We start from the raw sequence: 26,695 nt of genomic DNA on the forward strand, positions 1-26,695 counted from the left end.
CATTCTAATTGGGGTGAGATGAAATCTTAGGGTAGTTTTGATTTGTATTTCTCTTATTAGTAGAAATGTTGAACATTTTTTCATATATATCTGTTTATTGCTTGTAGATCTTCTGTGAAGTTTCTGCTCATTTCCTTAGCACATTTATTGATTGGGTTATTTGTATTCTTGGTGTAAAGTTTTTGAGTTATTTATAGATTCTGGAAATTAGTGCTCTATCTGAAATTTTCAAATCTGAAAATGCAAAGATTTTCTCCCACTCTGTAGGCTCTCTCTTCACATTGTTGATTGTTTCCTTTGCTGAGAAAAAGCTGTTAGTTTGAATCTAACCCAATTATTGATTCCTGCTTGTATCTCTTGTGCTTTCGGAGTCAGGTTAAGGAAGTCTGGTCCTAAGCCAACATGATGAAGATCTGAACCTACTTTTTCTTCTATTAGGTGCAGGGTCTCTGGTCTAATTCCTAGGTCCTTGATCCAATTTGAGCTGAGTTTTGTGCAGGGGTTTAGTTTCATTTTGCTGCATATGGATTTCCAGTTTTCCCATCACCATTTGTTGAAGAGGCTATCTTTTTCCCATTGTATGTTTTGGGCACCTTTGTCTAGTATGAGATTGAACTACAAAACATAATTAGAAGCTATTTTGAAAATCTATACTCCAACAAAATAGAAACTCTCAAAGACATCAACAAGTTTCTAGAGACATATGATTGACCCACAGTGAATCTGGAGGACATGCACAAATTAAACAGATCAATTTCAAGCAGTGAAATAGAAGAAGACATCAAAAGCCTACCGACCAAGAAAAGCCCAGGATCAGATGGATTCTCAACCAAGTTCTACAAGACCTTCAAAGAACTCATTCTGATACTCCTCAAAGTATTCCATGAAATAAAAAGGGAGAGAACCCTTCCAAACTCATTCTCTGAAGCTAGTATCACCCTGATACCAAAACCAGACAAAGACACATTGAGGAAAGAAAACTTCAGACCAATATCCCTAATGAACATGGGTGCACAAATTCTTAACAAAATCTTAGCAAATCACATACAAAAACATATTAAAAAGATAATGCACCATGATCAAGTGGGTTTCATCCCAGGGATGTAAGGTTGGTTCAACATACAGAAATCAATAAATGTAATTCACCACATCAACAGACTTAAAGTTTAGAATCATATGATTATTTCAATAGATGCAGAAAAAGCATTTGATAAAATACAGCACCCCTTCATGCTCAAAACACTATAAAAAATAGGGATAGTAGGAACATACTTCAACATTGTAAAGGCTATCTATGGTAAGCCCAAAGCCAACATCATTCTAAATGGAGAAAAACTGAAAGCATTCCCCCTAAAAACTGGAACAAGGCAGGATGAACTCTTTCACCACTTCTATTCAATATTATCCTTGAAACTCTAGCCAGAGCAATTAGACAGACCAAAGAAATTAAAGGGATATGAATAGGAAAGAAGAACTCAAACTATCATTATTTGCCAATGACATGATTCTATATTTAGAGGAACCAAAAAATTCCACTAGAAAACTTTTAGAACTCATAAATGCCTCATCCCTTTATTGTGTATACCTACATACATTTTTGAATGATTATGTCAGCAAGTACACAAATACATATATACACAATACCTTTTATTCTTTAAGCAAGGAATTTACTCTGTATAAAATAACTTGTGCTCTTTTCCCCTTCCAATACAATATTATGAACACCTTCACTATTGGCATATGCAGATCTACATAGTATTTCTAATATCTGTATTCTGTAAGATGGAATTTATACATGTTCATTTACTATGGACATTTAGATTTTTACATTTTTTTTCCTCTTATAAAAATGCTTGGGGAAAAATAAAAGAATGCTTGGGAATTTCTTTTCTCTTCATTTCCTTAGAATAATGACCTAGAATTAGAATTATTGGGTCACAGGATATGTGCCTTTAAAATATTGATCGATCCTGCATACATAACTTCTAAAAATACTGCTAAATTACAGGCAGACTGGGAGAATATAAGATGCGATATTTTAAGGAAGGAATTCTCCAAACATGAGAACAGATACAGAATTTGGTTGAAAGTTTTTTTTTTTTTTTTTTTTTTTAAGAAAGAAAGAAATTTTGCATTATTTTGAGTACATAAGACAGATGGCTTTGTCCTCTGGACCTAATTTCTCCAAGAGATTACATACTAATCCAAAGATATTTAATAAGCAAGTAAGGCTTCACCTGTTCAGTTAGGTCTCATTCTGTTAAAATCAGATCATCAAATAAATTCTTGCAAATAATTTTATCTTTATAAGGTAATCTTAATGAGAAATATCTCTACCTTTGTACTTGAATCTGACCATAATGCAACACTGATTTATACCATGAAATTGAAGAGATCCTTGATAAAAGTATCTGCATCATCTTAGAATTTGTAGTACACAGTAACATGACTTATGAGCATGGTTAGCATGTACTTAAGATGTTGGGGAAACATATGTTGAAAGGTTTACATAGAAAAAAATATAAACGGTCCATTACTTGGAACTTCAAACGAAAATATAACTATAGAGGGTTAACTAAAGAGGTACATTTTCAAATTAGTTACAAATATTTGAGTATGCTTATATAGTAGATACTGGGCTAGGCACTAAAAAAAATGCATTTATTTTGGAGGAAATTGTAGTTTTGAAGTACTTAATGCTTTGCATGTATGTCAGTTCTCTAAAATACTTTAAGCAAAAATATATGTCCATTTTGCAAATGGATAGTGTAAATTGTAGAGAGACGAACAATAGCATTTATTTAAAAATGTTATATTGACAATGTAGTATGAGAACCATCTGCCACACAAAGAAATGCAAGAGATGCTCTCTGTCTTCAAAGTACCTGCACCTGTTTTAATTACGAGAGTTCTAAAAAATGTTGAATGAAAGCAGTAGAACCCTCACAAAGAATACAAAAAAATGCTGGTGCTATATACATGTCATGCATAGTTTCCCACAGTCAATGTGAATGTTAGAAAAAAGAGGCATTTGATCAAGGAAGGTCACAGGAGTGTAGCAATAAGAATAGAGTGGACATAGCTAAATCACAGAAGTGTTTAAGAATTACAATATGGTCAACAAGTAGCACATTATAGCTACAATTGTGAGAGGCTTCAGATTTGGGAAGGAGCAGGCCTGTGCCTGACAGCAAATGATGCAACTTAAGAGGGCAATAGGCATATTTTGTATTATCTACAAAATAATTATCATTTATTAAAAATAATAAAATTAAGGATAATTGAAATCCAAAGTGGATGAGAAGACAATATGAATTTTTTTCTGTTTTCCATGAATTCAAGGGTTCAGGTCCAAGTAAATTACATCAAATATATATCATAGAACTATAATAACTCGCAGATATTGTGAAACTGTAGGGCTCACAGATAGTTTCTGTTCATGGACAGTTTGAGAGGAGAGAAACTTGAAGTTAAGGTAATGCAGTCATAATAAGAAAAAAAAAGAATAAAAGCATTTCTGGAAACTACAGACTGGGGAGATAAATAAAAAATTCTAAACTGGAGGCAGTTATTTGTTCCCTCAAAATATAGTGGTTTCACACTAGTGTGGTAGGTGCTGAGGGAAAATAAAATGATGAGAAATAGGGCATAGATTCTGAATGTAAGAACCTGAGAAAGTAGAGAAAGTAAAACAAAAACAAATGAGTGAATAAATAAGAAAATTTAAGTTATAAATATTCTTGAGTCTTGCTTTTTTTTAAAAAAAAGAAGAGTATAATGCATTAAAATTTCTCTCTAAAAGATCTTTCGTTTATTTATCCCTTAAATATTAAATGTGTTCTATGTACAAGAACTGTGCTGTGTGGTACAGAGGGTAATAAGTATAAATCAGATGTATATCTTGCCTTCAGTGAGCTTATGATGAGAGAAAAGTTTATTAAAAATATAAAGATATGTGATGATGATCAGCTTGTACTAGTTCATTTGTAACAAGCTATAAAGTTGCATATTTATTCACTTTAAACAGGAAGATTATGCAGTCCAAAAGGGTGAAAAAGAATCAGTTGAGAAGATTAGTTGGTTGTGTTACAGGTAGGCTGATGCTGGGCATTGATGTTTGTGGAAGAGATAGTGCTAAATAACATTTCATCTTCCATTTCTAGGTGCAGAGAAAGACTACATTTCCTAGTTTTCTTTGAAGATAGATTGTGGTCAAGTGACTAGGTTCTGGAATGAGATGTCAAGCAGAAGTAATGTACATACCACTTCAAGATCTGGCCTTTAAAAGTAAAAACAATTACCAATATCTTTTATAGTTAAACATATGGTTGTGTCATGAACTAGAAACTTCACTCTTAGATATATGCACAAGAGAAACAGAATAGATACATTTTCTATTTTTTTCACCTACAAAAGACAAAAACAACATTCATTGCTGATTAATAGCCCCAAACCTGAAACAACTCAAATGTCCTAAAATGTAAAAATTGTGCTAGATTCATACAATAAAATTTTTCAGAGCAATAAAAATGAATGAATGATGGCAGCATACAATAACAGTAGTTTTGTGTGAAGAAGCTAGATACGCAAAAAATTCAGTTTATGCTTCCATTAATATAAATTATAGGAACAGGCAAAATGAAGCAATGGCACTAAAAGTCAGAACACTGTCTCTGTAGGTGTATCATCTGGGAAGGGGCACAAGAGAAACTTTGGGGCTGATGGAAATGCTCTTTTTCTTAATTTGAATAGTAGTTATAGGAATGAAAGGAAATGAAAAAAAATCATGCTGTACATTTACATTTTGTGCATGCTACTGTGCACAACTAAAAAAATTATGCATACATATAAAATATCAAGCAAGAAAATAAAAAGGAGTGACCCATTAAAGGTCCAATAAAGATGGAGACTTTATACTGGAATCACTACTTAAGAGGAAAGTTGTCTAGAAGAGCTGGCCAAACTTCTTTGGTCTTAATGTAAGTACAAAATAATCCTTTCTTATCTTAAGCCCTCTGAAATTTAGGGTACATTTGGTATCTCAGCATCACTTAACCCTTCTTGGCTAATACAGTATTCATAACCTAAAATCTGTTAGGGCTGGTTTTGGCAGTATACCAAGGGAGACTATCTCTCACAGACTGACACACAAAAAATATATATATAAATGAATGCCTAAATCACAATGTCAATTCAGTAAGTGACAAGGAGGAAAAAAAAAAAAAAACCACACTTCTCATAAACTTGGGTATCTGGTACCATGATTACTTCCCCTTCTCCCACTCCGTAGAGACAAGAATGGGAAGCCAAACTATAATGAAAGTCTGTTTAATTCACCTATTCTCAGAGTATTAGATTTGTCTACTGTCTCTTTCAGATGTGGTGGCGCATGCCTATAATCCCAGCTGAGGGAGGCTGAGGCAGGAAGACTGAAAGTTCAAAGTCAGCTTCAGCAACTTATCGAGGCCCTAAACAACTCAGTGAAACTCTGTCTCTAAATAAAAATACAAAAAAGGGTTGAGGATGTGTTTCAGTCCCCTGGGTTCAATCCCTAGTACCCTACCCTCCCCCCAAAAAGATTAATTACATCCTTCCAAGAAAGCCCATGAATCTGTTACATAATGTTGATAGTTTTGTCAGTAAATCCAGAATATGGAAGTCCTTGGGTGATATTTCTCACTCCCAAGTTTGTACCTGAATTGTCCCAGTGGCTCTTACTTTTTTTTTTTTTTTTTTTTAATTATAATTCCTTCAGCACACTTTTCTTTTTTAGACATGTTATTTAATTAGTATAACTTTTTAGACAGATGTGGCTGGCTTCTGAGGTTTTATACATCTACTCATCTATTTTGATTTAAAACATTAAAAAAATTTTCCTCTAAAACAATAATCAAGAATCATCAAATAAAGACACTGAAAATTCTATAAAGTATATTGACTTATAAGGTTATTTGAGATGATTTTGTGCAACCCTTGAAGGCTTGAAGTGAGGAAATTATTATCTGATGTTACAGAAAAAAGGGATCTCTGTTACGCAGTGGAGAAAAGTTTGCTAACACTGTTGCCTGCTGAAATGTGGAAAAGAAAATATATCTAACACATTGGCACAATTGGTTAAGAAAATCTCCAGGTGCAATATTGAAAATGCCAACTGATGTTTTAATACTGCATGTGATTAAATATAGATAAATGAGATCCAAAAGAAAACATTTATTTTAAAGCATAATTTGAAGAAAATACCAAGAACCTAGGATCTTTGGATTAAAAAATAACTGATTTTTATCCCTGCTCTCTACTTGGTAAAAGATTCTGAAATTAAGGCATTACTTTAAGGTCAAATTTAAATCCATGATACAGCTCTAAGACCCTTTGCTAAGACTTGAAAAATTTTAAACTGTTCTTCCTAGAACCTTTCAGCCACACAAGAGGCTTTCTAAGTATGTCAAAGGCTTTTTCATCAGATTCCTGACTCTCAGCCCCAAATAGAAAATGTTTGTCTCAGAGATTTATGGGTGTGGCTTTTTTCTAATGATGTGTATTATAATTTGATATATAAGAAGTCCCTAAAGTTTTAAAGAAAATTGTATTGGCAGAAGCACTGCCTGCTTGGATTGGAAGGACATCTCTCCATACACCAGCTTTAAATGTTTATGTGATAAACATTTATATTTGCATCTTTAAAACTGACTATAAATTTTAAATGAGAAGAAGTGTGGAAAAAAACCCCTGAAGTTATATTGCAACAAAAAGAGTATCATATGTAGTTATTTTGACAAGTTTGCCTATTTTCAACAAAGGCAATGTGTTGAATGTAAGTGTCATATTGAAGTATGATTAATAGTTCCTAATTGTGCTTGTGACTGGTACACATTTCTACAATGGTTGTTTGTAGATCTGAACAAATACAGTGTTATGAATTCCTCTGCCTAAGTTCGTAAGAACTCTTCATTCTTTTTCAATGATATCTTCAAAGCCAGAATATTGTAAGAGCAACACGATTTTGCTTACTCTCTCTCCAAAGCATTAAAACCACCACAAATTGCCAGATATGTTTCTTTCTCTCATGGTACATCTTTTTTGGAGAAACCCTTTGCTTCACCTCTTTGATGAGCTCTAAGACTTTTTTTTTTTTAATGGAAAGAAACAATGAAGGTATAAGACAGTGTTTATTGAATCCACTGTCATAGCCAGCATGAATGAATAAGTGGCCTATCTAGATCAATGTTGAATGTCACCCTTAAACTTAATGGTGGCATGATGAGATGCCTTTCTTTTGAAAAACAGACTGATATTATGTATCTTATTAAATCATGTAAACAAATTTACAAATGTAAACTACTGGTTTACTGAAAACTGCTCTATTTTCCTGTCCTGGAGTCTCTGTAGAAGCTCTGGGAAAGATAAAAGACCTCTTTTCTTTGATCCTAAGAGTTTTCCTGAAAGTAACTCTTTGCTACTTAATTGATCAGCACTGTCAGCTTTGGCATCATTGACAACAAGAATTCTGTTCTTCTCAGGTTAAATTTCTAGTCTCCATTTAACAGTTAATTAAAAGAAACCTCCTGTTTTTAATTATAATTTTAAACTTTCCTTAATTATTTATGTATATTTGCTATACTCACATTTTCAGTCCTGGAAATTGAACCCAGGGCCTCAGGCAAGCTCTTTACTACAGAGACCCTACCCCCTATACCTAAAATGCTATTTTTATAGTACTGAGCAACCCAACATGATGGTTTGTTACTTATATTTGACACTTTACTTTAAATGACTGTCAAGAATTTTGGGAATAATGTGTAGTGCATTTTATTTCTTCCAATGTAAATATAGGATATTATTCATCATTTTCTTATGGACCATCAGGTTTTCAGGAATGCATTATTGAATTGATTACCAAAGTTAAGTAAGATAAAACTTCATTGCTATTCCTGTAATTTCTAGAACAAGTTCATGTTGTATGCTTTTGATCTTCTCACTTTTTGAATGATCTTTAAAATAAATTCATTATCTTGTTCATATTCTGCCATTGTACATTGAGTATACTGCTGCCTCTGGTCCTGAGGAAGATCATGAACTTTTAAGAGGATGTGATAACTGCATGGTTCTTAAGGCTTCTTCTCTTGGGAAGGGAAAGTATGTTTATTGGAGGGAAGAATGATGTGCTTAGATGTTTGGACAGTTGGAGCCATAGAACTAAGGTGGACACTGCTAGTTGCAGGAATATTTCTTCTTTCCATTTTGCTCAGTAACAAACCCCAAAATGTTAGTTGTGCATTTGTTCCATCAATACAAAAGACTAAATTTCCTAGTATCTCTAGCAAGTAAGGTGGCTATGTAACTAAACTTTGACCAAGGGATGTTTGAGTATTCTGAGAATTTTCTTAAAAAGAAGTTTGTCCTTCTATTTCCCTTTCTCTGATATTTCTGGCTAGCATGTAGATGTCATGCTGGGTGATGTGGTCATTTTATAAGTCAGGGTAGAAATTACAAGTTACAGTTGGCAGAGCAACCTGTTGGAAAGAGTTTGGGACTCCTGATGGTTGTGGAACCACCATCTTAGCCCAGCATCATCTATGTTTACCTGAGAGAGACACTTTTATCTTTTTACCATCACTTGGGGCTTTTCATCTGAGTTTTACTCTTTTATTTCCTTCAAACAACTTACTTTATCTTATCTGGTTTAGTTTTCTTGCTTATTGTTTTACTTCTTCCTCTAGAGTAAAGGTTTCATCTTGTTTACATCTGTCCTCTAGGGTTTGGAAATAGTAAAGGCATAGGAAATATTTGTAGAATGAATGAAGATTAGATTAAAAGGGACTGCTCTAAAGGTAGTAAGTTCCTGCTTTAAGAAACTATAGAATTTAGAATTGTAAAGAAACTGGAAGTTATTATAGATGAGGAAATTGATGTTCACGGGGTTATGTGACTCACAGGTCCCTTGTCATGTCAATCTGTTGTTGTTCAAGCTCTCTATCCAGATGAGTTCTAACACACCTCTAATATTGGCTGATAAGCACCCAATAAGGATGTTGTGGACAGGATTGCTCAGTGGCTTGGGGTTTGCAGAGGATGACCTACTGCCCTTTCCCCACAGGTAGGTGTGTGAACAATGGGAACAGATTTTTCAAGACTTCCCAGGCACCTGTGAACTTAGAAGGCCCAGTAGGCAGTCTCAGCAATTTATTACCTGGCACTGTCTGGAGGCGACTGGCAGTTCTGCGGAGGATGTTTATCCCAGGCGTTCCTCTGGCAAATCTTTCTACCAATTCCCAACAAAGTCATTTAATCCCTTTGTTCCACTACCTTCAGCCTAACTTGGCCGGGTTCTGAGGGGACGGAGACTGAAGGATAATTTAATCAAGTAACCTACTACTGTGCTCCCGCCAGCGCGGTTACGCTCTAGCGAGCGGCAGGGGAGGCTGACGCGTGTACCAGTGGCGCTCCCAAGCACACGAAGCGCGCGCTCTCGGGGGAAGGCCTTCACATCCCCCGCTCCCGGGACAGCGCCGGGCTCCGCAGACAGCGCGCGCCGCGACCGCGAGAGCGCGCTCGGCGGAGACCCGCCGGAGGGAGCGCGCACGCTCCGCCTCTCCCCGCCTCCTTGCGCGCCCCGCCCCCTCGAGCTGCTATACGCCGATCGCCCAACATCCGAGGACTTTGGCCCAGAGTAACCCGGCTCGCGTGACCTTTACCCTCCATTCCGTACCTCTAACTGCCCGCCCCGCGAGAGGGCGGCGGTTGGGCGCCCGCGCCGCTCGGTCCCGAGCCCCAGCTGCCCCCCTCCTGGCCCCTCCGCGCTTCTCCTCGTCATGGCGGCCCTCAGCAAGTCCATCCCTCATAACTGCTACGAGATCGGCCACACTTGGCACCCTTCCTGCCGGGTCTCCTTCCTGCAGGTCACTTGGGGCGCCCTGGAGGAGTCCCTGAAGATCTATGCCCCCCTGTACTTGGTGAGACCCGTCAGCCTCTTCCCCAGATGGAGTTTAGCGTGGAGGATGGGCCGGGGGTTCAGTCGGCGTCCCCGAGGGGCGCTGGGGGACTCGCCTGCTGTCGGTCTCTGTTTGGAAAGGTCGGACAGCCTTGGGTGGGTGAGCGGCTGCGGGGAGGTCCTACCGGGCGGATGTCCCAACTTCTACACGGGAGAAGGGGGAGGGGAAATAGAGGTTGAGCTGTCATCTGAATGCCTGTTGCTGGGAAGAAGATGGACACCCAACTTTTAGGATTAAGTGCAGGACACTTAAAATCCTGAACCCAGGGACGTGCGTTATTTTCCCTCTCTCGAGCCTTGTGATGGAGAGGTGTTTGTAGGTCAGTGAGGCGATGAGAATGCCTGCAGTCTTTCCTCATGTAATTTCCTGTTGTATTCACCCCCACACTTCTTTAAAATTGAAAAAGGGCATATTTCACCTTAAGTCCCTGTTGCCACAAATCTTGTCTCAGTTTGTGATGACAGGATTTTGACTTGAGGGTTTTGCAAGTGTTTTTGCAAGTTCACAAAAAAGACTCCTTGTTTGAGATTTTGTGTGATGATTTAGAGTCTAGTCTTTGAGTCAGTGAAGGTGCTTAGGAGATTTATGTTATCCGGGTCATTTAAGTATACAGCTTTATATGTAAGGCAATTAATAGAGAATACTTGGAAATATGTGTACGTAACATTGAGAATTGTTAAAGATGTTTGTTTTTAAATGTTACCAACATCTTTTCTTCAACAACCCCATTCTTGGTATTAAAGATTTATTACTGTGTCCACTGAAGTTTATTGTCTCATTTTCTTGCCTGTAGAGTCTGTGTCATAAGAAGGCCGAGATCATATTTTTATAAGTTTCCTGAAAGTTCCATTCAATATTCAATGGATGATCAATGTGCCTGAAAGTGTGTCCTGGCTATATTTGTAGTATGACTTGGAAAGTCTGATTGGTTATTACAGAGATAATAGAAGATAAAATGGTGACTTTCTCTGAAGTTGAAGGAGCCAGTTTCATTTTTATGGTATAGACTGGTGCTTCTGAAGTTTTAATGTATTAGGAATCCCCTAAGGATCATGTTAAAATGGGGGCTCTGATTCAGTAGGTCCGGATGGGACCAGAATCTGCATTTCTAAGGAACTCCCAGGTAATGTTGATAATGGGGGTAGTAAGTATGGGCCAATAATAAACTTAAGAGTGGGAAATTTCTTGATTTTCTCTGGCGAAGATTCATGCTTATCTGCCTTTCTATATGAATTGTGGCCAGTCTATGGTTCCTTTCTTTTTTTTTTTTTTTGGTATTCAAGATTGAATCCAGGGCTTTGCTCATGCTAGACAGGTATTCTACCACTTAACATTGAGCTCTTGATATGCACAACTATACAGAAAGATTATTTCTGGGCTGGGGATATAGCTTTTAGTGGTAGAGCATTTGCCTAGCACGTACAAGACCCTGAGTTCCATCCCCAGCACCACACACGTGAAAGACTATTTCTGATCTAAGAAGATTATGAACTAGGTGGAAAAAGAGTTTATGCTATGGAATTTCTCCCTCTGAAAATCCAGCACTTTCTTTTCCTCCATTTGTTCATTCATTTATTCAACAAGCATTTTTGTTACATATTCAGCCTACACAATTTATTGATTATGTTCTGTGATGGGGAAGTTCAGGAGAGAAACTGGAACATAGATTCTCTCCCTTTTCAGAAAGGTATGGTGGGTGGGTACGAATTGGGAAAAGAGTTGTGTTTTGCTGTTATCTCCAAATGGATTAAATACTTCTTGAGGATAAATTTTCCATCTCATGTGGCCTTGTAGCTTTCACAGTTGTATTTCAAACAGTGTATTTTTAACTTTGGGTTGTTACTTATCAGTGGTTGTGAAAAAAAATTAGTGGGTACTTACTAGTACTTTAAATGAAAAAGAGATTAGAAAATATTAGAATGCATTGCATGTAGTAAGGATAAGCATTATTTCATAACAGATTTGTTTCAGTTATATAGGTATGTGTGTGGGTAGAGCAGCTTAGAGCATATAGCAATAGTATGCCCTTTGTAAGCATGGGCTAGTTGTTGATTAAATGTGTATTCCTGTGTGCCAAGATGCAAGGTGATGTGTTAGGAAGAAACTGGACTTTTAAAAGGGATCAGGGATATCTGGATCTGAATTTCAGCTCTTACCAGTTACATCTGTTTGACTCTGTACTGCTGCTAATATATTTCTTGTGAGAATGAAATGAAATAACCCCCTGGTGATGTACTGCATATTTTCTAATTTATAATATATCTTGAATACTCATGTAGGAGTGAATCTTATTGGGGTTGACTCAGGAAGGCTTTTTGGAGGAAGAGGAATTTGACTTGGGCCTTTGAGGATAAAGTGTGGACAGACATTGATTCATGTAGTAAATATTCATAGAGTGCCATTAAATTTTTTTTGTAATTTCTAGAGATTGAACCCAGGAGCTCTACTACTGAGCTATATCCCCTATCCCTTTTTATTTTATTTAAAAAATTTTTTTTGGTACTAGGGATTGAACCCAGGGGCACTTTACCACTGAGCTAAGTCTGCAGGCTCTTTTTTAACATTTTTAAAAAATTTGAGACAGGATCTCACTAAGTTGCTTAGAGTCTCACTAAGTTGCTGATGCTGGCCTGAAACTTGTGATCCTCCTGCCTCAGCCTCCTGAGTGGCTAGGATTACAGGGGTGCACTACCACTCCTTTCTGGAATGCTTTTTTTTTTTTGTTTTTAAAATTTTTGTGGTTGTAAATGGACACACTATCTTTATTTATTTATTTTTATGTGGTGCTGAGATTTATGTAGTGCCTCACATGTGCCAGCACTCCAGCACTGAGCCACAACCCCAGCCCTCGAGTGCTTAATCTTAATGGAGCAGAGGTGATAAAGTAAATTGAGGCAGAAATCTAAGTGGATTTTTTTGTAAGAGAACCAATACATAAATTGTCTAAAACAAGTTTAGGTACAGAAGTTATCAATGATAACTCCTATTTATTGAGCACTGAAGTGTTTGGTCCTTTATATATTTTATTTAATCCTTATACCTGTTCATCTTATTATCCTCATTTCATAGGTATGAAAACAAAGTTAGAGAAATTAAGTGATTTACAAGATTTAGAGCTAGTAAGGAAAAAAGACAGGATTCAGATTTTACTTTTTACCGAAAGTAAGACTGAAGGTCAGAATAAAGGAGACATTGAGGAATTTTTTTGAGCCAAGGGATTACAAGATGGTACTTTAAGATGATGATTTTGGGTAGGTGGATTGGAAAGACATTTAGGAATTAATGCAGTATTTCATCAAGTAGTAGAAAAAGTCCAAGTTCCTGTGGAATCTCACCTTCCAATTTATTATCAGTGTGAACTTGGGAAAATTATTTCATCTCTTTGTATCTTTGTATTAATTTCCTTGCTTTGAAGAAAATATTCATGTTTTAGGGCTTTTGTGAGGACTTAAATGGGATAGTAGTATGTAGGAATAGCTGGCACATATTAGGGCACTAATAAAATGGTGTTGTTTTTGAACTGTTGCATTTGTTGTGATCTGTTTTCATCTCCTGTTAGAACAATCAGTTTTTATTAAGAACTGGCATAGTACTTCAGTAAGTACATAATAAGGTCTGAATGGGTACAGGTATGAATGAAGGAACTCATGAATAGTGCAGAAGTGAGGAGACACTGGGCAAGTCTGCCAGAGCAAATGAAAGAACAGTTCTAGAAGCATTTCATGGAAGTTCAGAACAGGACATATAGACTGAGGACACTGGGGTAACATGAGGACATTTAGTATTTCTAGAATTTCAGGTCTGATTAATACATTTGCTATTTTTGTAGATATAGAGAAATCCTGAAGGGAAGGTAACTTGGGGCAAGATTTTTCTGGAGCCTATAAAATGGGTCTTATTTGCTTATTATTTGAAATATTATGTGTTATATTAAATTGATTCTTTTCATTCCTGTCGTAATTACTCTCTTGTTCTATGCATCTCTTTTCATGCTTATATTTTTATCTTTGTATCTACAACTGTTTTTGGTATTTACTGTCTGCTTAAAACATTTCAAGGGGGCTGGGTAGATGGCTCATTTGGTAGAGTGTGTGCCTCACAAGTTCAAGGCCTGGATTCAATCCCCAGTACCGTAAAACAAAACAAAACAAAACAAACAACAACAACAACAACAAAATTCAAAATGTAGATGTACTGTTCTTTTTAAATAATGAATCTTTTGTGTTTTTACAGTTTGTAAAAAACATCCTCATTCATCAATTCACTCTTGTGGTTTTGTTTTTAAGATTCCTACATATTTTATAATACAGTATTTAGGAAGTATATTTTATTTCTTCGATGTTAGTTATTACCACATATTCAAAGAAAGTGGTACCTCTCACCAATCACATATACTTGAAACAGTTGTTAAATTATAGTATCCTTGTTTTTTGTGGTAAATTTAGAATGCACAATTGCCCATGTGAATTCTATGCTGTTCAAGTACTTAGGTGCTTTTCCTATTCAGAAGGATTACTTGTTCACTAACTTTCCAGGTAGTTTATGATTTTTCTTAATTATCTTTTTCCCAGGTATCTTTCTTTAGGATTTCCAGATTAGGTTACTAGCAGTTCCCTTAGCTGAATCAAAAGTATAGAGAATCTTTTGCATTTTTGAGAAGGATGAATTTAACATTTGTGTTTTCATTCACCTTTGGGTGTGTACTTCTGGAGAGTATGAAAATATTTGCTCAGTATTTATTCCCTTTGAACCATATACTCTAACAAAATCTGTTGTTACAGTTTAACAAATCTGTTAGATTATAAAGGATCAGTTCATCACCTCCAGGCCTTGAACATTAAAGCAAGAGTTGGAATTCTTAGTTGTTGTGAAAAACTTGAAAACCACTGAGGAAATCACATATGATATGGACTGAGTTTTTTAAGGCGATAGTTTAATAGGTTTTCTAGAAAGAAACAAGATCAGTAATGAGACTGTTGCAATTCACACCTGGAATGTCCCCCAAAGGCTCATGTGCTGAAGACTTGGTCCCCAGTGCAATGATGTTCAGAAGTGGGGCTTTTAGGAAATGATTGAATCATGAGGGCTCTAACCTCATTAGTGGGTTAATCCATTGATATAGTCATAATTTGAATGGATGATGCGGGGGAGGTGGAAACTGTAGTAGGTGGGACCTAGTTGAATTGAGTAGGAACTTGGGAGCATGCCCTTGGGAACTATAACTTGTCCCTGCTGGCGCCCATTGTTCCTCTCTGCTTCTGGATGGTGAGGAGATGAGCACCTTTGCTCCACTACACCTTTCCAGCCTTGATGCTGTCTATCTTACTTCAAGCTCAAAGCAATGACCTTGAACTGGACCCTCTAAAATTATAAGCCAAATTAAATCTTTCCTTCTCTAAGTTGTTTTTCTCAGGTAGTTTATCATAGCAACACAAAGCTAACAGACTTTCAAAATTTTTTGTTAATAGGCATTTGCTTTTGTTTTTTGCTTAAAAAAATAAAATCTCTGGAGTTATTAAATAATGTCAACTATTGAGAATAACTGGATTTTCGGACTTTGAAGACCATGACATTGTACACTTGTGCCTAAACACAAGTTTTTTGCACACATTATTTGCTCCCTTTGATTTTTCTTGAGTTCTTGTTTAAGGGATATAAATAAGGGACTCATTTTATCTTTCTATTCAATAAGTAAATTATTTTTGAGTTGTCATTATTGCATTAGAGATGGAAGAAAGTCATTTGATCTTTTTTCTTTTAAATGAGAAACTAAAGGATGAATTTGATTCATTAATGCCTCTTCTACTTTGTTGAACTCTTTTTATATGTGACTTCTTGTTACTGTTTGTCTGTTTTCTGTTGAGTACAAAGTACAACTTCCAGCACATCACTTTTAGTTGAGAGCTGAGAGTTTATTATTGTAGTAAACACTTTTTAAACTCACCTTTTCTCTACTATCTCTGAGAATAGATGATCAGATCTGATTTACCATTATTTGCTCCTTTTGTTATCATAGGTTGGGGCTAAATATTAATATATATTTGAAGATAGGTTCTAAAACATTAGATATGGTTTAGATAGTTTCTAAATGATTATGTACCAATACTATGCATGTTTCTGAGTCAGTAAATTCTCATAAAACATTTGTATGATTAAAAAAGTTTAAAAGGTCTTCACATCCTTAGTGTTTTCCATTGTTAAGCTAGGCAATATTTAGGGAAGGGGAGTTAATTGAAGTGACTATTTAATAAAGAACTAAATACAATTTTTAAAGAGAATCTTTTAAAAATGTGTTGTCACAATTTATCATTACTTGCATTATTTGTATAGTACAGTGGGTGTGAAATACGTTTATATCCTCAAGGACTATACTGAATTCAAGGTCATACATATGAGAGGTTGATACTTTGATGATTAAGGGTCTTATATTTTAGCTTCATTATTCTAATGATCAAAATATAGTACTGTATTAAAGACTTGTTTGAATCCCAGTGGACCTTTGTTCAAAGTTTTAAATTGCCTTTGATTCGTCACTAATTTTAACTGGATTACTACTCATTGATATATTCTAAAAAGAGTGTTGAGATTAAGATTTGTGGTTTTTTTCCCTTCATACAATATGAAATGAATCTATTGCACCTTAGAATTATGAAACAGGATTAGAGTTAGTCTTTCACAATAAGCCTAATGAATTAGTAAATCAAATTAGTATTATAAATTGATATTATAAATCATATAAATCTCTTTCCTCATAATTATACCTTAAGAGACTCAGGAATTCAGATTTGAACTAACTTTTGTTACAGGATCATTGAAAAATATTCAGTAAAATGAATACTTAAAGAATTTATGTGAGAGGAAATAAAAAGTATTAGGGAAAAGTACTAGATCAGGTATCATCAGATTTGAGCAGAATGCCAATTTTTCTGTTTTTAGTTTATTACCAGTAAGTCTTTTGACTCATTACATTTGTCACTTTGCTCTAGTTTCTTGATTTCAGATAGATCTTTGGGGTTTGAATTGTAATGAGTCTACCAAGGGAGTTTCCTTGGGATTCTGTATATTTTGACAGTGGTGAAGGAAGTTTGTTCTGGTCAGCCTTGATTCTTTAAAAAAAAAAAAAAAAAGGCATGGTAATTTTTTTACAACATGCATCTCCTAAGCATAGGAGCAACTGAATTCACCAGGACCAGCCTGAATTTCTGCAAGTGCCATGGCTTCATTTAGAGCCCAGGGAGTGTACTATAATCTTCATTTTCTCTCACTTTCTTTTCTACACTTAGTTCATTTATCAAATATTAAAGACTGCTTGCAATAAGTCAGAAATACGGGGCTAGAGAGAACATGGATATATTTTCCCAGTTAGTGCGAGAAGATAAACACAAAAGTCATACAACTGTGAAAAATACTAGTAAGTAAGGAGACGTACAGGGTATAAGTGTGTGTGTTATAAGAGGACATATTCTAGTGTGGAGGCTTTGGGAAGCCTTTCCCAAGGAACTAACATAGTGATTATATGCCTGAATATTAAGTGAATGTGTATCTGGATTAAACATTCATGGCACAAAATATTCACTTTAGCATAAGGAACTTGAGAGAAGTAAGAAGTAATTACATTATAGAGTTTATTTGACAATTTCTTAAATCCAATACCTAGCCAAGAATTTGATTTCTTTCCCTTCACATTTGGCCTTAAACCTTATACTTGAAACCAAAGACAGTAAGAAAATATTATCCTAGATTCATACAAATATTTTGGTTAATGGATTTTCTGAAATGGAGACTTCCTTCTAATGAAATCTATAGTTTAAAATTATTGTAGAAGATTTCAGTTACAAGAGTTAGAAAACTATTTTGAATTTCTATTTGTCTACACTCATTTAAAAGTAGATCAAGGTGTAAGAAGTTAAGCTTCTTTTGTAAACTTTTTCTGTGCTCTTTTTGCTCTGTGGTTAACTTCCCTGGTTAAGGTTTTTTTTTTTTTTTGTCTTGATTTAGGTAAGTGGTCAGTGTTATACTATTAAAAATAGTTAAGGATTTTATATCTATTGTCTAGTTGATGGACTATTAGACTTTAGTGTGAGTGTTGTTTAAACCTTTTGAGTAAGCTTTTCTTTTGTTAATAAGAATTTTTATATCAACAAATAGTTGGGATTTTAAAATCAAGATAGCCCCCTTTGCCCCCACATCTGTGACGACCTCTCTTTCTCAAATTGTCCCTACTTCCTGGGCTTGGGCTTCAACTCTTAGTTTGCTTGAGTTCTAAGAATTTTGTTCACTAATATAATTCAATTCATTATTCCCAGTATTCTTACTGGACAGACTGGAATATAAGCATACATACTTCCTATTTTTCATCTGAATGAAGTTCCTCAATAAAAAGTTTATCATTAGAATTTTTTTCATTAATTAAGGTATTTCATATGAGAGCCCATGAAATTTGTAGTTATATATGCAGAAGATGTCAGGGTTCAGATGAATGTTTGGGTTAGATTTATAGTGCTACATAGTGAGTTACATCAATAAAAGTTCAAGTGACAGGAATGTGTTTTCAAGACTGTCCCTTCATTAGCAAAAAAATTAATATTATTCAGTTTAGAACATGAGTATAATGTATGCAGGGCTCAATCTGAATCTTATTCTTAATAATATTTAGTCTCAAATTGTATCTTAAGTATGTTTTCAGGTTTAACTTTAAATCTTTTGTATAAATTTGAATGTGTAGGAAAATAAGGATAAGAAAGGGGTAAGCTTAATGATTATTATTAAAGCTTGATGGTATGATTTTCATTATAGGGAGGCTTTATGGTAAATAGTTAATGAAAACTTTTGAAGATTTGCTTGTGTCCTTTTCCATAAAGTATTAACGAGCTGCCCTAGTTTTTTTTATTTTTTATTTTTTTAATAAGCTGGTTGCCTGTATCTGATGAGGCAGCATGGTGTGATGTGTTGCGTTTAAATTGTAATATCTAAGTTTTTGTTTTGCTCTGGGATATGCAGTGTGGTTACTCCTTTGTAAATAGATGTTAGTCCTGTCTTAACTATTTCATGGTGTGCTGTGGGAATCATGAGATAGTGCTATGTAAAAGCTTTGAAAATGTAAAATGATATGTAAATACGAGTCTGTAATACTTGGTTTCTTGTCATTTTCTTTTAGATATTTAAATTTGACTTTTGTAGTTTATAATTGAAACATAAAAATATTGAGGGCAGTTTAGGTATAGTATATTAGGGTTCTTCAGGGAAGAGTAAAAATTTTGTGTGTGTGTGTGTGTGTGTATAGTTGACACTCTGTATCTGCAGGTTCTGCATCTGTGGATTCAATGAACTGTGGATTGAAAATACAGCCATGTGCTGCGTAAGATATTTTGGTCAACAAAGGACTATATTCTGACAGTATATACCGTATAGACTAAGTGTGTAGTGGACTGTTCTATCTAGGTTTGTGTAGGTATATTTTGTAAGCATACTCTGATGTTTTTGCGATAACAGAAATCATGTCATGATAAAGTTCTCAGAACATATTCCCATCATTAAATGACGCATAGCTGTAGTGGAAAAAAATTCAATATGTATCATTTTTTCCTTGTTATTAATCCCTGAAAAATACAGTATAATAGCTATTTACATAGTATTTATTCTGTAGTAAATGTAAGTAATCTAGAGATGATTGAATAATTGTATATTAATCTAGTGATCATTGAAAGTATACAAGAGAATGTCCATAGATTATATGCAAATATTATGTCATTTTATAGAAAGCATGGTGGATTTTGATATCAGTGGGTGGTCCTAGAACCAATCCCCTTTGAATACAGAAGGATGACTATTATCTATATAAAAATAAGGAATGGGCTCATAATTAAGGAGGCCGAGAATGACCTACATTCTGCAATTGGCAAGCTGGAGACACATGAGGGTGTGTAGTATCTCTGCACGTCCCCCTTGGGCCAGGATAAGGGTTCCTGTTGGAGGGATGGGCTGGCTGTGAACTAATCACTAAGAAATTATTTATCATCAAGAAAAACAGGAGACAGAATTATCTTTAGAGTGGGGACATGATGGGTTGAGCCATTCATAAGGGTCTGGCACTAACAAAATGGAGGAGCTCATGTGTCCTTTATTTATAGTGGTACAGTTCAAAGGGGAAACAGTAGGAGCTTTTTCAGTGAGAAACAGGATGGGGTGGAGTTAAGCAAGCCATTTTGCTATAGCAGGTCGTTGGCATGTCCAGGGCCTGAAAATTCTGGCAGTGAACTACTCTATAGAAACCACATACTCCAGGCAATCTGGAACAATTTCTCATGGTTGTCAGTTCCTGAGAGCCAGATTTCCAGGTCTGATAGCTCAACCAAGCCTGGTTTTATTTGCAGACCATAGATGGTGCTCTGCAGTATACTTCTAGTACATATAAGTCTGAAACCCTCAGGAGCCCCAGTGGTGTAATTACTCCTTTGAAAGCCAGAAGCTCTAGACCCAGCAAAGGCTGATGTTTTAGTAATTCTAAAGAAGAGAAGATCAATGTACTAACTCAAGAAATCAGGCCTGAGGAGCTCCCTCTTACTTTTTTTTTTGTTACTCTAACAAAATACCTGAGATAATCCAAATTAAAAAGAGGAAAGGTTTATTTTGGATCACAGTTTTGGAGGTTTCTATACATGGCTGGTCAGTCCTGTCGTTTTGGTCCTCACATCATGGTGAGGAGTGTATGGTGGAGCAAGCTATTCACTTCATTGTGTCTGGGAAGGAAAAGAGAAGAGAGCTAAGGACCCAATATTCCCTTCAAGGGCAAAGCCCCAATGAGCTAACTTTTAGTTTTTTGTGTTAATTTTGTGTTACTGTAACAAAATACTTGGGATAATCAGTTTAGAATAAAGAAGGATTTAGTTTGACTCCCAGTTTGCAGTTCTCAGTTTATGGTTGCTTTGCCCTGTTGTTATGGTTATTTGGCAAAGAGCATGGGGGGCAGCATGTGGTAGAGCAAGCTGTTCTCTGCATGGGTGAACAAGTGAAATAGAAAGGAAGATGAGGGACCTGGGACCCCAATATTCCTTTTGAAGGCATGCCCTGAATGACCTAATATCCTCCACTAGGCCCTACTTCTTAAAGCTTCTGCCACCTCCCTGTGGCACCAAACGTCGGGAACCAAACCTTTAACACATAGGCCTTTGGAGGACATTTAAGATCCAAACTCTTATCATTCTGTACCTGGCATCCAAAGGCCCATATCCATCTCACTATGCAAAATATATTCAGTTCAAAAGAGTTCTGTCAAAGATAACATTTCTAGCATTGATCAAAAGTCCATGTCCAGAATTTCCTCTGAGACTCAAGGTAAAGTTAGCTGTGAGCCCTTACAAATGTCAAAAAAAGTTAAATACTTCTAAGATACAATAGTAAGTATCAATAGTAAGTATACAATAGGGAGGAATGGGGGCATAAATAGTACGAATCAGATCAAAGCAAGACTACAACCCAACAGCAAACATTAAATCCTTTCTCCATGTCTGGCATCTGGGGCACACTGTGATGAGATGTGAGCTCCCAAGGGCTTGGGCATCCTCACCCCATACCCTTCCCCTGCTGACTGTGTCCCACTTGGCTGACTTTGTCTGCTGCTCACAGTACTCATGTGGACCAAGCTTTTCATACAGGCTCTGTGGGGACATTTAAGATCCAAACTATAGCACATACTTAAATTCATTTTTCTGTTTTCTTTAAAGTAGATGATCTCACTCAATAAGGGGGAATTTTACCTCCTATGAGACATTTGGCAATGTCTAGGGGACATTTTTGTTTGTCATAATGGGGATGCTATTGGTGTTTAGAAATTAGAAACTCTGGCCTCTGAATATACTTGCTGCTACATATCCTTTAATTTACAACACAGTTCCCGCTCTTCTTGCTGCAACTACAAATTATCTCTTCTCAAATGTCAGTAACACTGAGATTGAAAGACCCTGCTTTAAGCCAATCATTATTGGCTAGTGATTACTTTAAAAAAAATTAAATAGTCACAACATAAAGTCTACTCTTTCTGTGAACTATTTTATTTTCCAGAGAAACTAGATTTTTAGATCCTCCAAAAATGAAGTCTTTTAGAACAGTTTAATGATCAAACCCTGACCATTAGTTTACAGTTTGATACTAATAAGGCTAATACAATGGGTTAGCCCCTTTGAGGGCCAATTATGTTTGCTCTAGCCCATGACCAAGCATCTCAATAGTAGGAAACTATCTCTATAGAAAATGTGTGGCATTAATCTCATGGGAAACAGACAAGGTAATCACAATGGAATATAAATGACTAAGATGAAATACATATGGTGCTTGCAGATGTTTAATCGTGGTATTCTTGTTAAGGGAAACTTTCAGCCAGGTGCAATGTTGTGCACCTGTAGTCCCAGCTTCTTCAGAGGCTGAGGCAGGAGGGTCACTTGAAGACAGGAGTTCATAGACAATCTAGGCACAATAGTGAGACCCTGTGCACCTCCCCTCAAAGAGGGGGAGATATTTTTAAGTTGGAGGTCTGTCCTTATAATTTTGTATCAGTCTTCATTCTGTAGCCATTGTATTAGATTGGTGTCCATACTTGCCAGTCATAAGCTATGCTTAATGCTACCTGTTTCTGTGTTTTTTCTTTTTTTTAAATGAGAGCATTATAATTAAACACAGTAGTTGGGTTCATCCTGACAAAACCATACATGTGTGGAATTCAGTTTCATTTCTTGTTGCTCGCCGCCCTTCACCCCCCACCTTTACTGGTTTTCCTTTTACTTATCTATTTTTTTTTTTTAATTCTCCTCTGAGGTGCCAGGGATTTGAACCATGACCCTTGCACATGCTAGGCTATTTGTTTTTGATTAGTTCTTTCTACTTATACATAAAGGTGAAATTTCTTGTGGTATATTTATGTATTCATATAACAATTTTTAAAGAATTCATTCTGTATTTCCTTCCCATTCCCATCCCTCTTCTCTCACTCTTTATCCCCTTCTTCACTATTGATCTTTTCTAGATCTTTATGGTATCCAATCCCCAACCATCCCATCCTTTATTTTACTCTAGCTTCCACATATGAGAGAAAAATATCAACCTTTGATTTTTCTGACTGCGCCTTATTTTACTTAGCATGATGTTCTCCATTTCTATCCACTTACCAACAAATGCCATAATTTCATTATTTATGGCTAAATAAAACTCCACTTTGTATGCATACCATGACTTCTTAATCCATTCATCTATTGACAGGCATCTGGGTTGATCCAATAATTTATCTGTTGTGAATTGTGCTGTTGTAAACATTGAGTCTATATTGCTATAGTATGCTGAGTGTAATTCTTTTGGATAAATACCCAGGAGTGAGATAGGTGGGTATGATGGTTTCCATTCCTAGTTTTTTGAGGACTCTCACTACTCCTTTCTAGAGTGGTTGTAGTAATCTGCAGTCCTACTAACAACATAGAAATATGCCTTTTTTCCCATATCATTGTCAGCACTTATTACTGTGTTCTTGATCATTGCCATTCTGAGTGAGATGAAGTATCAGTATGGTTTTATAGTTTTAATTTTCATTTCTCTAATTGCTAATGATATTGAACATCTTTTCATACATTTGTTGACCATTTGTGTTTCTTCTTTTGAGAAATTTCTGTTTAGTTCTTTTGTCCATTTATTGATTGTGTTATTTGTTTTTTGGTGGTAAGTTTTTCAAACTCTTTGTATATTCTGGATGTTAATCCCCTGTTGCAGAAGTAGCTCTGCCTCTTTTTCTTAACCCATGCTTGGAACATTGTGAAAATATTTGTTAATGTTTTCTTCTAGATACTTTGATGTTTATAATTTTGGAATTTGGGTCTGAGGTCTATCTCAGATTAACTTTTTTGTGTTATATGAGGCAGGGAACAAAGTTCTCTGTTTCCACACATATCTAATTCCTGCAGTATCATTTAATTTTTTTAAAGGCATAATTTTAGAAGTGTAGTAAGGAACCCCTTGTATCATTTAATTTAACCTCTTTAGTTAAGAAATTTCAAGAGTATCTAAGCAAGAATTTGTCATAGAAATTAAATATTTTCCTAGCACCACAAAAAAATCAAATCTCCAAATTATTTTGTTTATAGCCTTCTGATTATTTTATTCCCTGTTCACATATTTTATAATAATTAATCATTACTTTCAGACACTTATTGCTCTCTCCCTGATATTATAAATTAGAACATATGTGTGTTAGCTTTTTGTTGCTGTGCTAAAATGTCTAACAGGTACAACTTAGTGGAGGAACAGTTTATTTTGGCTCACAGTTTCAGAGGTTCAGTTTATGGTTGACCATTTCAATTGCTCTGGGCCCTAGTGAGGCAAAATACCATGGCAAAAGGACCTGGTGGAGGAAAGTTCCTTAGATCATGGCAGCCCAGAAGAAGAGAGAGAGGGAGGAGCTAGGGGATAATATGATCCCAAGGGCCTGTACCCAAAGATGTACTTCCTCCAGTCACACCCCACATGCCTATCACCTAGCAATCCATTCAGATGATTAGGTCTTCAAATAGATGAATCCACTAATTAGGTTACAGTTCTCATAATCATAGCATTTCACCTCCTGCATTAACACAGGAGCTTTAGGGGGACACGTTATATCCAAAACATAACAATGTGTTTTTTTGTAGGAAGTCTGGAATATATCCAAAGCAAACAGCCAACAAAACAAAACAAACAAAAACAAAAACAAAACCCCTCCAGACCTTCCCAGAAAAATTAAAAATAATTTCTTACTTATCATTCAGTGATAACTAATTCATGACATCCTAATATTTGTTCTATATGTTAATTATAAATTACCATTTTGTAGTCTGTCTTTTGACTTTATATATTTTGATTTATTTTTCTGGGTTATTATATAGTCTTCTAAAATAAGACTATTATAATGTAAGTAAATAAACATAGGTGTGTATTTTTAGCTATAGTTGTATGGTATATCTTGTTTTTAGCTAAATCTTTATATGCATGTTTAAATTATAAGGAATTAATATGGAATTATTTAGTCAAAGCATATGAACATTACAAAGTCCTTCATATAAAATGTGTTATTTCTGAAGGTGTCTCATTATCTGATGGTGCTTTTATACATCAGGGAAAGGGATCTTATTATAACTTGGCTATCACAATTTCCAGTATATTTGGTTAGATTACTGCTTCTTAACCTTTATCACATTGTAGCATGCTCTGATATACTTAGAAAATGATAATAATGTGTGGCATACTGAGAAAACTGAGGTGGTGATCACCCTGTTTTGTATCCCTGTCTTGGCTTGACCACTTACACTGCTGAGATCAATTTTTTAGCCCCTGATAAATCCTGTTGTAAGCTCTGGGTTATAACAGGTGATCATGTTTATATAAGATATTTCCTGTTTCTTGCAATAGCCTGTAATTTTTTTTCACAGTATCGTAAATATGTAAAATTTATCTACTTTACTGTTAATAAACATTTAAGTTGTTCTAGTGTTTATAATTACATATGGTGCTATGAATATGTCTTTTGGTAGAAATAGGCAGTATTTCTTTTGGGCATTTTTCCCATAAATAGAATTTCCTAGAATAGATACACATTCAGTTTCATTAGATACTGTCAGTTTTCCAAAGTAACTGCAATTTACAGTGTCATCAGCAATATGTGCGAGTTGTAGTTGCTTCTCATTTCCACCTGCACTGTATATTATCTATTCATTTCAGACATTCTGATGGGTGTGTAGTGGCATTTCATTGTGCACTTCTCTGATGACTAATGATGCTAAGAACATTTCAAATGCCTGTTGGCTATTTGAAAAAACTGGTTTTTAAAGCAAAATGAACTTTTTGTTTTTATTTTGAGATAATTGAATATTCATATGCCCTTGAAAGAAGTAATAGAGATTTCCCAATGGTATCATCTTGCAAAACAATACAATATTACAACAAAATATTGCCACTTATACATTCAAGACAGAATATTTCCATCATGGCAAGGATTCCTAGTTTTGCCCTTGTATAGCTGCACTTACTAACTTTCTATTCACCAGTATCACCTTAATCCCTGGCAACTACTAAGTTATTCTGCATTTGTATAATTTTGTCATTTCATGAATATTATATGAGTGAATCATACAGTATGTGTCCTTTGGGATTGGCTTTTTCCACTCAACATAATTCTCTGGAAATTCATCAAGGTTATTTGGTGAATCACTGGATTGTGCCTTTTTATTTCTAAGTGCTGTTTATTTCATGGTATGGATATATCATGGTTTATTCAACTGTTCATCTGTTGAAGAACATGAGTTGTTCCAGTTTTGGGAAAAAACTGAACAAAGGTGCTATAAATATTTGTGCACAGGTTATTGTGTAAATAGAGATTTTTATTTCTCAGAGATAAATACTCAGAACTACAATTACTTGCTATATGGTAGTTGCTTGGTTAGTTTTTCAAGAAACTACCAAACTTTTTTCCAGAATGGTTTTATCATTTCACATTTCAACCATTAAAGAAGAGGTGAACCAGTTCTCTGATTTCCTGCCAGTTAGCATTTGATGATGTCACCGTTGTTTATTTTAATCATTCTGACAGTTTTATACTGATGGTTTATTATAGTTTTAAGTTAAGTTTTCAATCCTCCTGCCTCAGCCTTCTGAGTTGCTGGGATGATAAGTGTGTCCACTGCACCTGGTGGTCG

General features: G+C 35.5%; 1 protein-coding gene across 5 annotated transcripts in view; it reads left to right on the forward strand.

Moving 5' to 3' along the window:
- Positions 1 to 9,606: 9,606 nt before the first annotated feature.
- Positions 9,607 to 26,695, forward strand: part of TMEM135 (transmembrane protein 135) — a 235,224-nt gene continuing 218,135 nt past the window's right edge. For 2 of the 5 annotated variants that reach the window (XM_079105601.1, XM_079105602.1), the window contains exon 1: positions 9,611 to 9,950. In XM_079105601.1, the coding sequence (XP_078961727.1) occupies positions 9,810 to 9,950 (141 nt within the window). In that variant the 5' untranslated portion in view covers positions 9,611 to 9,809. Of the gene's footprint in view, positions 9,951 to 26,695 lie in introns of all 5 variants that reach the window. The other 3 variants (XM_079105603.1, XM_079105605.1, XM_079105600.1) reach the window with 3 other exon arrangements.

Source organism: Sciurus vulgaris, assembly GCF_902686455.1.
Source record: "Sciurus vulgaris genome assembly, chromosome: 11".
NCBI classification, from domain to species: Eukaryota; Metazoa; Chordata; class Mammalia; order Rodentia; family Sciuridae; genus Sciurus; species Sciurus vulgaris.